The 15,632-nt window shown below is 35.6% G+C and overlaps 1 protein-coding gene across 1 annotated transcript; it reads right to left on the bottom strand.

Annotated features, from left to right (window-relative positions):
• Nucleotides 1–11,726: 11,726 nt before the first annotated feature.
• On the bottom strand, nt 11,727–12,395 carry LOC145090057 (uncharacterized). The gene has a single exon (XM_079028409.1). It carries the CDS (start codon nt 12,393–12,395, stop codon nt 11,727–11,729), a length of 669 nt encoding a protein of 222 aa, XP_078884535.1.
• Between the last annotated feature and the right edge of the window lie 3,237 nt (nt 12,396–15,632).

The following is a 15,632-nucleotide window of genomic DNA, read 5'->3' as shown; positions in this document are numbered from 1 at the left end:
GGTCCTTACGTGTTAGCTATGGTCAACATTTTTAATTATTTTATAACTTGGTATCATCATAAGAGATGTTGATTCTTTTTATAAGTTAACGGTTAACCTAGTTCTAGAGGGTCTTGATGTATTTATCAATAACGCCAAGGATTCAAAAGGAAAATTATCTAAAAAGAAAATTAGTTCACATTAAAATCCAATATGTTGAAGAAAGTGGACAAGAAAAATAAAGAGGCTTCAAAGGAAAAATGCTTTGTGGAGGTAACCCCGTAGGAGAAAATATTGATAATTAAACTAGTTTAAATTGTTTAATGAAATGGCATTATAGTAATTAGTGTTTTAAGTAAGGCAATTGTTTCCAAAACCAATATATATATATATATATATATATATATATATATATATATATATATATATATATATATATATATATATATATATATGAAGATCGTACACTACTTGCAAACATGTATCTAGGGTTTGATTGATTGATTTTTGATTGTGTGTCCCATGACTATAAGTATTACTTATCGTAACTAGGTTGATCCGTAGTTTTTTTAAGGTCTTTACGCACAATAAAAATGTATACCTAAAGTTTTGTATTAAAAAAGAATGGCAAACAATGTCATTTATGCAGCCTGCGTCAACTCACCTTAAGGCCTACATGGAAGGTCAATCGTAAAACACTAACTACTTTTTAGATATGCCAAAGTTTGAATCTTAAACTTCCTGTGTTGAATCCACTCTTCAATGGCCATGCTTCCATTGTGGGGATAGCAATGGATTAGCAAAACATATAGCAAATGATTAATGACGGATTAATATTTGTGGGCCCTTTCACATCACAGACTTTGTGCGGTTGTACCCTGCTTCAGGTTCAACCCTGACTCTTATCAGCATGATAGAAGTGTTTAACATCCTATATGATAAGCATTTGTGATTATTGTCATTTGAATGTCAAACTTGCATGGTGGACTACTATGTTCCACACATAGACATATACAACGGGAATATATCTATTTGTTTTTTTTATAACCTTTTTCATGTGATATACTAGCAAGATGATGGACAATTATATTTTATTTGAGATACAAAATTATTTGCAATTATATAAATTTATTTAAATGTCTAGTACTCTAGTACAAACGAAGTGTTGCTCGTCGTTATGTGGTCTTCAGAAATGCATATGAGTGTGAAATCACATATATAGGACCTTAAGAAGTTCTTTCAACAAACACCGAACATGATGAAATTAAATTTTATTGTTGATATATTCTATGTAGGTTTAAGCTAATTTAATTATTTTATGGGGGTGCATTTAGTTGCAACAATTAGTTCTAATTTAGATAATACGAGTTTGCTTACATTACTTAATTTTATTATACACTTACTACACTTTCTAAAACAATTAGAATATACTAAAACATAATTAAAAACGATTATTAAATAGCAACATTATCTCTTAAACAGTGTTGTAGTTTATTCAACTATTTTAGTTTGAATGTAAATTATAAATATTACATAATCTCCGTAATTATAACGCACATATTTCGATGTTTTTTTTTTCATAGAGGTGGCATTCTATTTGCAAATGTAAAATAAGATTCAATTACTTTGACATAAGAAAATGAACATTAATGTGGTTTTCTTTAAAATTAGTAAAAACTCTTCAGCCATTTGTGCAAATACCTCAAAGTTTAAGGGGCGCAAGCAATATAGATGAAGTAGCCAAGAACGTTCCAGAACCAGATGTATGATCCCAGAAATAGCTAAACGCGGTATGTTCGTGAGTATTCCAGACGACGCGTATTCTGCTTCTGCTGCGCGTGAGCGCGTGCTATTTACCAAAATTCAACGGTTAGCGAGATTCGCGGTCAAGACAATGAGTTTTTAACCACTCTCATTTTGCGCTTGACTGCTTTTAAAATTCATAGCTGGTTTATCTTTGCGCACCTTTTTCAATTGCAATCCAAACTCCAAACTATTCTACTTCTACAGCACAGGCGCACAAAACAATTTTTTCGTCCAGATCAGTTTTAAAACCGCTTCGAATTAGATAAAGAAAAGTCAATATTTGACTAGCCCAACCATTTTTTATTCCCTCTTAAGTGAATGTTTTGCGGATAAACTAAAAGCATACATTATATTTATTTTAGTTTTATACATAAAAGCTATTAAATATCATTTTTAATGTTCGATTTCAATTTCTTTTAAGTAATACATCTTAGTTATCATCATACAACGAATAAGAAGACAAACGAGCAACAAGTTGCGTTGCTAAGCCTTTTTGTATGGTAAAACCGATTTTTTTGAAGATTACATCCATAGATCTAGGGGATATACCAAATCAAAGTATATGACTATTTTATCTTATGATTTAAATTATTTTTCATAATATTTATCAATATTAATAACATCCATCAATTTTAACATGAGAGGAGTTGTAAGAAAAAAATGACAAATAGATAGATGGTTGGTGTTTTAATGCATCAAAACATGATGTTTAAACTTAATTTGTTAAGATATAATGTAAAAAGAAAGCAATTATATACAATTTAAAAAAAAGTAATACTTATCATTTAGTAATAAAAATATATTTAGAAGCTTACATCCTTTATGCATCCTTCCCAAATCACAAGTATAAGAACAATAAGATAAAATAAATAGAAATCAAAGCTATAATACATGATAAAAGGAAACCCAAACACTATATTTATTCTTAAAGATATTATAGAAACTCTTTGAGAGAATTCTCATGAACTTGATGTATTTTGAGTTGTGGGACTGATGAAGTTCATGGCTTGGTATTCCCACCTTGTCAAAGTAATGCTTGTCATTCCTTAGTCGAGATGGTTGTTGTGGAGGTGATGCCATTGCAATTATTTGTAGAGGTGATGCATGCATGTCTTGTATGTTTCGGTTTCAATGGTGGAGTAACATTGTTGATTGCATGTCTTGATCTAACACTTGGTCGGTTTTCAAAGTTGTTGAAGTTGAGCTTCATATGTGTGATCTCCACACTTTGTAGTCCTTTAGCATGAGTTGTTGTCGCCAACACTTTAGCCACATCATATGCATTGGTAGTAATCGAAGGAGGTACTTGATGAATATGGTTATGATTAATGATCACATTTTGGTGGTTATGGATAGGAGGTTGACATGGATGCTTAGGGTTTTCAAAGAGAATGACTTTTTTCTTTGAAAATGTGCGCTCTAAAGCGTATTTGATCACATCTGAGTGTTTAGTAGTTGAGATGATGAATTTACCTATCTCAGGGTTCATTTCTAACAATTTGACACCACCAAGTTCACAAAACGTATTCTTCACCTTTTGTATGCATCCCTCACAATTACAAAACTGATCGATTTGCAGAATGATTGTCTTTGGAATGGCCATTGTTGATGTTGGTGAATATGTTCTGCAGTCGAAAAATACAAGGAACTTTTGTGTCGAGAAAGTAAAAAATAAAAGTGCCCAGTTACACATTATGAAATAAATCATTCACAAAAAAACATAAAGGAAACATGTATTAACAGATTATTAAAGAAATCAACACGGATAAAAAAATAAAAAAAACAAATTAAAATCTGTTTTGTTATAGCTTAAATTCAAATTCTTACCAATTACATTAAACATCAACTAAAGAAATTATAATTAAATGAGATGTAAATGAAAAAATGAATAAAAGAATGGTTGAAGTAAAATAGGTTAAAGGAGGAGTTATTGATGCTATGAATCATGAAACTAAGGTAATCCTAATCGACTAAGGACGAACATGAAGTTTCTACATCATTTTAAACCATTTGTTATTATTAAATTAATAATCGCAAGTAAATCTATTTGTATCATATGTGAAGAAAAAGAGTTAAACGCAATAATAATAAAAAAAAAACTAATGAACGATCTAAAATATTTAAATCCTTACAAGTTACAACTTTTTGTTTGAGCCCGCCTAGAAAAAGAGGTATTGGTTGGAGAAATAAAAGCCTCTTTGATGCGAAGGAGGAAAATCAGGAGGTGTGGTTTATATAGGAAATACCCCAACAGATGCTCTTTAGTCTTTACATTCTTTTTTAATTTTATAATATATTATTCTCAAATTATAACTTTAATTCCATTTTTAATGTAATCTTATCTTTAAGGGTTTTGATGAATTAATGAATACAACCGGGGATTTGTAAGTAAATTTTACATGAAACAAATATGTTTCCTTATAAAATCTTATATGTCGAAGAAATGCAGAAAGACAAAAGAGGCTTCAGAAGAGGAAATTTTTTGTCTCGCAGACAGTATTGATGATTAAGAAACTTTAACATATTCACTTTTATGTATGATGAAATTTTATTGTCATATAGTGTTTTTAAGTATATATATATATATATATATATATATATATATATATATATATATATATATATATATATATATATATATATATATATTTTATAGAACTGACCGATCTTCAATATATGATTTTTAGTTATGCAAGACATTAAATCAAAATAGTCAGCTATAACGGAGTGTAGAGATGTACAAACCCATTGCAACATATCCAAATCGGATATATTTGATCCACTGGATACAAGTTGGATTCCAGAAAACCTTGCCCCCTGATTTTTTCCGGATAAATATACAAAAACCCAAAAACCAGATATAGCCATTGGGGAAAATTGGAATTTTAAAAAGTTAATATTGTTGTTAAACTGGCTATTTGGACACTTCAAAATAACCATTTTGACCCTCTAGAGTTGATCATCTTACAAAGGTTTAGTTCTAGTGAATATTCATTTTAGAAATAAAATAAGATAAACAGTTATTAAATTAAATAAAACATAAATAAGAGATCCAAAAATATAAATCAAACTCCAAGATTCTGAGTAATCTATGATAAAAATACAAAGAGTTGGTAGATATGGGTTATAGATATAAGTTGTATTTGTTATAGATAAAGTATTGGGCCGAAATTGGAGTTGATAGGATTCCAAAATTTATTTTCTACGATTATGTTAGTTTTCATGTCATTTGCATGATCGAAAACAAATCTTAGTAGTAGTATCATCATTTTTTATTTTTAGGTGTGTTAGATATAAAAAATATTTTATAATTTATATTATAGATATCAATCTCAATGGTAATATAATAATTAATAAATACCAATAATAGAAACCAAATTGTGAAAGTATGTAAAAGATTAAGGGGATTAAGCGTAAGAATATGAAGTAGAAAATACCAAGTATTCAGAATAGTCGACCAAAGACCAAAGACCACTTAAATCGACGTCACTTGATTCGGTACGTAACATAGTTGGGTTATGTGGGCAAGTGAAAACGACAGCGTATGAGCAAATAAAGCATAAATGATATTTCCTGCCACATACGGAATTGATACGTGGCCGGATAAACCCTTGGTTTCTTCTACCATGTCGTTACCAAAAATACCAATCGTTTTAGCCATTATTGACGCATCTTTCTAGAAAAAAATAAAATAAAAAATAAAAAATAAAAGAGGAGGGGAAGAGAGAAAGAGAGAGTAAATTACGTTTTGGGATAAATCACAAATGGTGAGTATGTGGGACTACGGAGAAGTTACGTGAGGTTAGTATTCCGATTAATGGATTGTTAATGGTAACCTGGATTTTGGACCAGACCTGGGCTATAATTGTAAATCGGATGTTGGATTGGGCCTTAGTTCCGAACGCATAAAATGGAGTGAGGGAGCCCATATCAATTATAATCCTCACTAATCCTTTCTAATAATAAAGTCTTTTTTTTTTCTTTTTTTTTTCTTTTCATTTGTCACACTTTTATTTAATTTATCAAATGCCATTTTGATAGTTATTTTCAATTAATTTTTTTCTATATGTTATTTTATGAGTTTTTCTAATTTATTAAATTTTACATAATATTTTAATGTAATAATTACAATAAATGTAGTAATAAATTGAATATCAATTTCATTAATCAACTTACTTCTTAATTTTAAAATTACCAAAATTAAAACTCATTAATTTCTTTTTTTATTTATTTAAATTTTTTGTTTAAATTTAAAAGATAAAAAACATTTTCATTATAATAATTGATTATTTATCTTATTTTTTATAAATTTAAAGTTCTTAAATATTTTGACATTTATATTTAACTCTTTTTAATATTAAACTATGCAATACATGGATCTCACAACTAGTTTATAACAAATCAAGTGCGAGTCATGCCAACTGTTGAAACCATCTTTTCGTGAATTCAGAACATTATGTAAGGGTTTAAAAGGGCGTTCGAAATAATATGGTATATATGTTAGGGGATCTAATTTATTATTATTATTATTATTATTATTATTATTATTATTATTATTATTATTATTATTACTTTGTGAATGATCGTTGTAAATTATTATGTTTATTGTTTTTGTGATTAATCACGGTAATGGTTATGTTTACTTCATTATGTGTATGGTTAATTTTGATAAAATCAAATATATTTTTAGACACTTGATCATCATTTTCAGTCATCATTTTCATTATATAGGAAGATAATTAAAAAGAAAAATAAAAGAATATTTAATTTCTCATTTATCCATTAAGCAAATACGGAGTATCACGTTTAAATGAAAAGATAAAGTGATCTTTTTATTTAGACTAAAAGTATAGATTCAGAATATATAATGATTACTCCATAGTCCTACATGCAAAGATGATTATCCATTCAAAAAATTTATCAATAAAGGAATAAAAACAAATTGTGTACTTTATCAACTAGTATAAAAAATAGGCCGCGAAAAAGTTAATACTGTATATTTGATGTACAGCAAATTAAAATGGGCTTAAAAATACAGATTTAACAAAGTCCCCATGAGCAAAATTAATTAATCAATTTGTATATCGGAACATCAACACGGCATAAAATTCGAAGAGCTTAGATGTTAAATAGTAAGTTAGAATTTAACACATTAATTAACCCTTCATATATTTCACATTCACATAGATGGATGTTCTGTATCAAACTAAAAGACACGCAAGGAAACCGACAAATAATATTGTGAATTATATGTCGATTAGTTGCGAATAATAAATTCAATTATTATTATTAAATTTACCAAGTTTCGTCCAGAAACCAGATCTATCCTTCTCGACTAGATCTGATTATAAGAAAGGTAGAAGAAGACTGTCATGTTATTGGACAAATTAAACATAAGACAGAAAAGTAAAACCGACCTGTTGATAGCTGACTTGATCTTGAAGCAACTGCACGGATCAGATTCCTGTCCTTAAAGATTTTTACTTCGCTTGTATAGGCTGTAAGCAACAGAGTAAAACCCCAGGATTTAATGCAGCTAGATCGATATTCCAACAGCACTGAAAATCGACAAACACAAAGCGACTACTCGGAAACTAGAAGAAAAAACGCAGAGAGAGGGAGAGAGCTTTGAGAATTCGTGTGTGTTCTGAATGGCTCCTAGGGGGCTATATTTATAGGTATCGAAACCCTAGAAGGCATAAAACGGGCCCCCACAGGCCGGCCCCAGAAACCCTAGGGCGACGACTTGCTCTCTAAGCAAGCCATTTCCTGATCCTTCTAGAATGCCCCGATGACTTATCCTTCACGCAGTCAACGTCGGTCAACCATTTGACCGGGTCGGTCAAACCGGCTTGACCCGAACTCACCAAAAACAAAAGCTCCTCAGCTCCCGATGCGAAGTGCAAAGTGCGCCTAAATCGCGCCATTTCGCGCACTCGCGGCGTCGGCTAGTGCTAGGCTAGGCTAGGCGCGCGCGTGGGCTTGGCCCAATCCTTTGATCCACTAAAGCCTTTGAAGGCTTACCAAAGGAATAGGCTTATAAACCCTCAAAAGTTTCTTCTCTCCACCAATGTGGGATACAAAGGAAATTGCCAACTTGCAATTCCTTTATATATAAATTTCCAACAATCCCCCACCAAGTTGGTAAGTTTCCTTTCACTCAGACAGATGATGTCACTCGGGTGTCATGAAGATTAAACCCTAGTTTAATGAGAACAAACAAGAAGAGACCGATTCAATGGTATCCTTATAGGTTTAAACCATGAACCTCAATGACCTCTCCGGTTTACCCCCACACACCAAAAGTCATATTTGTGTTCTCCTTGAGCGCTATTATGGCCATGCGCTATAAATCCTTTTCATGACCCTTTAGAAGATAAACCACTAATCTTCACTTGAGGCGGCACCACCTCTAGATCATATAGGCATAGTTTTACAATATCTTCGTTGCTTAGATGTCTCCAAAACGACGCACTATCCTACCTCACATAGATCTATCATGAATGATAGTACCTTCTATCGTTAGTGATTTCGTTGTTACCCTTTAAACTTGAAAATTAGGAGCACTAATGTCAAGTTGGGTTTCCATCACTAAACGATTCTATTGTGGTTTTAGACCCATGACTCTCGTGGTAGATGTAACCATATCTCTCGTCAGAGGTTTGGTAAACGGATCTGCCAAGTTCCTACTTGTCTTGGCATAGACAACCTTGATGGTACCACTTTCAATTAGTTGTCTCACAAAATTGTGACGCAGACCTACATGTCCTGACTTCCCATTATATACCGCATTATATACTTTAGACAGTGTGGCCTCACTGTCACAGTACATGGGTATTGAAGGCATCGGAATATCCCACAAACGTATATCCATAAGTAGATCTCGAATCCACTCTGCCTCTTTGCCTGCTGCTGCTAAGGCAATTAGCTTAGCTTCCATCGTTGAATGAGCTATGCATATCTGTTTCTTGCTCGCCCAAGAAATAGCACCACCAGCTACAGTATAAATCCAACCACTTGTGGATTTTGAATCACTGGTGTGATCAATCCAGTTGGCATCAGAATAACCTTTAAGTATTCCATTAAATGACGAATATGTCAATTCAAAAGTACTTGTCCTTTTCAGGTATCCTAGTACTCTACCCACTGCTTTCCAGTGTTCCATCCCTGGATTAACTGTATACTGACTCAACTTGCTTACAGCGAATGCGATGCCAGGTCGAGTGCAGTGAGTAGCATACATCATGCTCCCAACTGCACTAGCATATTCTAGTTGGGCCACAGCTCGACCAGAATTCACCTTAAGTTTCACACTTGAATCAAAAGGAGTGTTAAATTCCTTAATGTTCAAATGTTGAAACTTTGTCAGAATTTTCTCTATGTAATGAGATTGACTCAGAGAAATCTGACCACCTGTCCTCTTCACCTTGATACCAAGAATAGTATCTACTTCTCCAAGATCTTTCATCTTAAAGTTCGAGGATAGGTATTTCTTCGTCTCAAGAATACCTTCTAGGTGAGTGCCAATGATCAACATATCATCAACATAAAGACATATAACTACTATGTAATCAGATGTATGTTTAGAATAAATACATCTGTCAGCACTATTGTGCTGAAAACCAAAGGCAGTCACAGTGGTGTCAAATATCTCATGCCACTGTTTAGGAGCTTGTTTCAACCCGTACAAAGACTTAACAAGTCTACATACTTTGTTTTCTTGTCCAGGTATTACGAAACCCTCAGGTTGCTCCAGGTAAATCTCCTCTTTGAGATAACCATTCAGAAAGGCTGTCTTCACATCCATTTGATGAATGTACAATCCCTTCAAAGCTGATATTGCTATGAGAGTTCTAATTGAACTAATTCTAGCAACTGGGGCATAGGTATCAAAATAATCGATCCCTTCTCGCTGCCTATAGCCCTTTGCAACCAACCTTGCTTTATAAGCAGATATGGATCCATCAGGATGATATTTCTTCTTGAATATCCATTTGGATCCTATGGGTCTTCTCCCCTTGGGTAGATCAGCTAACTCCCAAGTTCCATTACCCATAATTGAATCCATTTCGTCATTGATTGCTTCCTTCCACAGAGGAGCATCCCGAGACGTCATGGCTTCAGTAAAGGTCTTAGGATCATCATCCAAATTAATTAAAAGGATGACCTCTCTCGTCACTTTCTTTTGTGTTCCTTCGACCAAATAAGAATAGAAATCATCTCCAAAGGTTTTCTCAATTCTAGCCCTAGTACTTCTCCTTGGTTCCTCCACAATGGGAGGAGGTGGGAGTATTTCTCGAGAGGTACTTGTAGGTGTTGTATGACTAGAGTTTTCTTCATCCTTAGAAAACTTGTCCTCAAAGAATTCCACATCTCTGGATTCAACAACAACACCAGAATCAATATCTAGTAATCGGTAAGCCTTGCTATTTTGAGCATATCCAATAAATATACTCTTATTAGCTCGTGCTCCCAATTTGGTTCGCTTAGGATCGGGAGTCCAATAATAAGCAACACACCCCCACACTTTCAAATAGTCTAGGTTAGGCTTTCTACCTTTCCACAACTTATAAGGGCTTGTAGGAATCACATGACTAGTGATCCTGTTATGAACATAATAAGCAGTTAGTAGTGCTTCCTCCCACAGATTGTTTGGTTGACCCGATTGGTTCAACATACAGTTGACCATCTCACAAAGAGTTCGGTTCTTTCTTTCAGCCAAACCATTCTGTTGAGGGGTGTATGGTGATGTTCTCTCATGTTTGATTCCATTCTCTTCGCAAAATGTGTCAAACTCTTGGTTGAAATATTCTCCGCCTCTGTCCGAGCGAAGAATTTTGATGTGTCTTTCAAGTTGATTTTCGACCTCATCCTTATATCGTTTAAATGCATCAAAAGCTTCATCTTTTGATCTTAGCAAATAAACATGTAGATATCTACTGAAGTCATCACAAAATGTGATGAAATACCTTTTTCCTCCTCGAGTAAGGATTCCATTTAACTCACATATATCAGAATGAATCAACTCAAGTAAAGATGTGTTTCTCTTAACTGATGGAAATGGTTTCTTAGTGAACTTTGATTTTACACATGTTTCACATTTTTCAAAATCTTTTGTGTCATATTTTAACATACCTTTAGATTGCATTTTTTTCAATGTTTTTAACATTAGTGTGAGCTAAACGTTTATGCCATAAAGAAATGGAACAAACAATATAACCAGAAAAGTTCACTTCATTCACATTAGCAACCAATCCATCAATTACATCATTACCAACACCCGACACACTAGCAACACTAGAAACACCACACTCAACACTAGGAACACTCACATTACCCTCATCACTAAGACACAAGCGATACATTCCCGAAGTATTGTTCGCCCTCCCAACATGTCTTCTGCCTTTAGTGATCACAATTTCGCCTCTCTCAAGCACCATCTTGAACCCACCCTTGTCAAACTTGTCCGCAGAAACCAAACCCTTCGAGATGGTAGGAACATGAAGAACATCTCGAAGAGTCACCCATTCACCACGTGTGAACTTCAACCGAACATCACCCTTTCCTAGAACTTCAGCTCTATGGCCGTCAGCACAGACGACAACCGTCCCTTGTGGCATGGGGTGGTAGGTGCTAAAGCTTTCTCGATGCCCACAAACATGCACAGTGGCTCCAGTGTCCACGAACCAACCTCGAGCACAAATTGCTCGAGTAAGAGAGGAGATCATGAAAATCTCTCCAAGGTTCACACTGGCCACCATGTCAGTCACCTTCTCGACTGCGTGTGCAACCGGTACTGATTTGCGATCTTTGCATTCTCTTGCATAGTGCCCAATCTCTCCGCAGACGTGGCAAGGACCGGCCCTTTTTGGCTTTGAGTTAGGATTCTGATGACCCGGTTTCTTGAAGCTTTGTTTCTTGGGTCCAAAGTTCTTCTTGTTCTATCCCCCAGATTTGCCTTTGTGGCTAGAACTCCCAGCTGACACTTGATGCACACTTTGTCCAACTTTACCTTTCTTGTCCCTGATGCGAGTTTCCTCCTCAATGCGGAGGTGTTTCATCAGATCATCCAAGGAGTAGTCCTCAGACTTGTGCATCATTCTCTTAGAGAAATCTTTCCACGAGGGTGGCAGTTTTGCGATGATCGCACCAACCTGAAAGAGTTCTGGAAGAGAGATGGTGAGTGCGTTCAACTTGTTGACCATGACTTGGAGTTCATGCACTTGCTCCATAATCGATTTTTCATCAACCATTTGAAACTCAAGGTACTTGGACACAAGGTACTTGTTAGTACCTTCCTCATGTGCCTTGTACTTAAGTTCCAACGCATTCCATAGCTCTTTTGGATCTTTGACCGGCGAGTAAAGATCATAGAGCCGATCAGATAGGGAATTCTTGATGTGACCCACACACAATTCCTCGGATTCTCTACGCAGAATCCTTTGCTTTTCCAGTTTTGCAATGACCGTTGGGTCCACAGATTCCCCCTCCTTGGGAATTGGATTTTCAGGAATTGGTGCCAGTTTTGGGTCCAACACAAAGGAGAGCTTCAAGACATGAAGCATGCATGAACTTGACCTTTTCGGCCCAACGGGTGTAGTTCTGACCATCGAATTGGTCAAGTTTGGCAAACTCTTGGTTCATAAAGTGGAGGCTAGCAGTAGTGTCCATTAGTCTGTTGATATATCACAAATAAAAACCTTTAAGATTGTTCTATATCAAACTAAAAGACACGCAAGGAAACCGACAAATAATATTGTGAATTATATGTCGATTAGTTGCGAATAATAAATTCAATTATTATTATTAAATTTACCAAGTTTTGTCCAGAAACCAGATCTATCCTTCTCGACTAGATCTGATTATAAGAAAGGTAGAAGAAGACTGTCCTGTTATTGGACAAATTAAACACAAGACAGAAAAGTAAAACCGACCTGTTGATAGCTGACTTGATCTTGAAGCAACTGCACGGATTAGATTCCTGTCCTTAAAGGTTTTTACTTCGCTTGTATAGGCTGTAAGCAACAGAGTAAAACCCCAGGATTTAATGCAGCTAGATCGATATTCCAACAGCACTGGAAATCGACAAACACAAAGCGACTACTCGGAAACTAGAAGAAAAAACGCAGAGAGAGGGAGAGAGCTTTGAGAATTCGTGTGTGTTCTGAATGGCTCCTAGGGGGCTATATTTATAGGTATCGAAACCCTAGAAGGCATAAAACGGGCCCCCACAGGCCGGCCCCAGAAACCCTAGGGCGACGACTTGCTCTCTAAGCAAGCCATTTCCTGATCCTTCTAGAATACCCCGATGACTTATCCTTCACGAAGTCAACGTCGGTCAACCATTTGACCGGGTCGGTCAAACCGGCTTGACCCGAACTCACCAAAAACAAAAGCTCCTCAGCTCCTAGTGACCGATGCAGAAACCCTAGGGCGACGACTTGCTCTCTAAGCAAGCCATTTCCTGATCCTTCTAGAATGCCCCGATGACTTATCCTTCACGAAGTCAACGTCGGTCAACCATTTGACCGGGTCGGTCAAACTGGCTTGACCCGAACTCACCAAAAACAAAAGCTCCTTAGCTCCCAGCGACCGATGCGTCGTGCGCCTAAATCGCGCCATTTCGCGCACTCGCGGCATCGGCTAGTGCTAGGCTAGGCTAGGCGCGCGCGTGGGCTTGGCCCAATCCTTTGATCCACTAAAGCCTTTGAAGGCTTACCAAAGGAATAGGCTTATAAACCCTCAAAAGTTTCTTCTCTCCACCAATGTGGGATACAAAGGAAATTGCCAACTTGCAATTCCTTTATATATAAATTTCCAACAATGGAGGCGTAGGTTTTATATGGTAGGTTACACATTTTGCCAAAAAAAATTATACGATTGCGAGTTGTATGTTTGTTTGTCTTCCAATATAGATATTCAAGCTTTCATTAACACAACTTTCTCTTCTTCGGTCCAACCATGACTAACTTCTTTAGTATTTCCTTTCTTTTCTCTTCTTTTAGGCGGTGGTTGAGTTTCTTGGACCTTTTCATTGTCGTCGCCATCGTTGAGGTTTGAAAAAATTAGACTTGAGTTTGGGGTTGAGATGGCTGTGTTTGAAATTGTTGAGGCTGAGAAAGTTGTTGTAAAAGCTTGAAATTGGGAATGATGGAATTGTTATGGTATAGGTTGTTGGAAGTAATTTGTCGCGTATGGATGGTTGGTGAATATAAATTGTTGAATTGGTGATGTTAACATACATTGGGCACCAAGGTAATATAAGGTGGTATACCTACACTTGGTATCGGAGCATAGGGCTCGTGAAGGCGTAGGGGGCCAGTTTGAGAGTCGGTTTCAAGAAAAGTGTAGCCCTTCGTTGTGGGGCAGGCGTCGCGGGAACCGGGTTCAGTTTAAGCGAGGTGTAGATTGTTTTTGAGTGCGTGTTGAAGCATCTCAACATCAACCCCAATTTTTCTTGATCGAGCTTGTTCTAAGGTAGAAAGAGACTAACTCATGTGCGGAATAAACAGACGGGAAGATGTCAAAACGGGTGGCTTTGATTCGGTTCGTTTTGCGAGTGATGAAAGACGGTAAAAGTGGTTATGACCTTGTCTTGTTGTTCGGTGGAAAATTGCTCTCGCAACAATTTTGATTAGGTCGGGGTTGTCAAAAAAGAGAACAAGACGTTGATCGGTTGAAATCAAAAGGCAGAAAAAATCAAAGGGTTGTGTCTACATTAATCGGACAACAATGATTAGTGAGGAAGAAAGTTCGACTTGTTCGTGATAAGGGGATACCGACGTAGGTACGTGAAAAACGGACAGGAAGGATCCGTCAAAGCAGGTGGCTTTGGATTCAGTTTGTTTGGCATGATTGAAAGAAAACGATGAAGCAGGTAGCTTTGTTTTCTTGGTCGGTGGAGATGCATCTTTGAGCAAAGGTGATCAGAACAAAGGAAAAGATTGGAGAAACAACACAGTGTGAACATTATGGCGGTGGAAGTTCAAATCGGATGACTCTAGATCTGGCGGGGGAGAGGTCGTTAATCCGAGAAAAGTCTAGATGGTAATGAACGTATTCAACGGGATGTCATGTTACATGTTACGTGTGTTGTGAACAATCAAAAGGGTATGGAGGACTTTGGATGTGACCATGATAGAGGTCGTGTGTCCGGGAAAAGTCGGGATGGTTCGGGAAGAAAGTGATTAAAAACTATTGTGAATGAGTGATATGACTAAATCGATTAAGGGGTGATTGTTGGATTAATCGGTTAGTTAATAAGAAAAGTTTTATTATATTAGGATAACTTTGATTCTAGAATGTTGTTTTTCCAAGTTTTAGTATTAGAGGATGATTCTAGTTTTATTAATATAAACTAGGTGTAATACCCGTGTGTTACACGGGTTTCTTGAAATAAATAATATAAAATTTTGAACATCGACGAATTATTAAAATAATACAACACATATAAGTGAAGAGTTTATTGAATAAGTATGTAATTGAGCCCAAAATACAAAAAAAAAACATTAATGAAATATTCTAAATAATTTTTACAAATCACAAATTTCCAAATACTTCTTTGAATACAACATTAGATGTCTTATTGGTAGGGTTTCCTTCGTTGTCTAAAATTAATATTTTCAATCCGTCTCTGCTTTTAACTCCAGAAAATGCAACATACAACTGTCCATGAGTAAACATTGGTTGTCTCAAAAACAAACCAAACTTTGATAGCGATTGTCCTTGACTTTTGTTTATTGTCATCGCAAAGCATACAGCAAGTGGAAACTGTCTTCGCTGAAATGTGAAAGAAATCCTTTTATCCGACGGGGTCAGTGACATTCTTGGAATAAACGTACGTTTTC

This window comes from Lactuca serriola, chromosome 2 (genome assembly GCF_051521515.1).
Source record: "Lactuca serriola cultivar US96UC23 chromosome 2, Lser_US96UC23_V15, whole genome shotgun sequence".
In the NCBI taxonomy this organism is placed as follows: domain Eukaryota; kingdom Viridiplantae; phylum Streptophyta; class Magnoliopsida; order Asterales; family Asteraceae; genus Lactuca; species Lactuca serriola.
The sequence above is the reverse complement of the archived record's forward strand: the minus strand, read 5'-3'. Positions and strand labels throughout refer to the sequence as shown.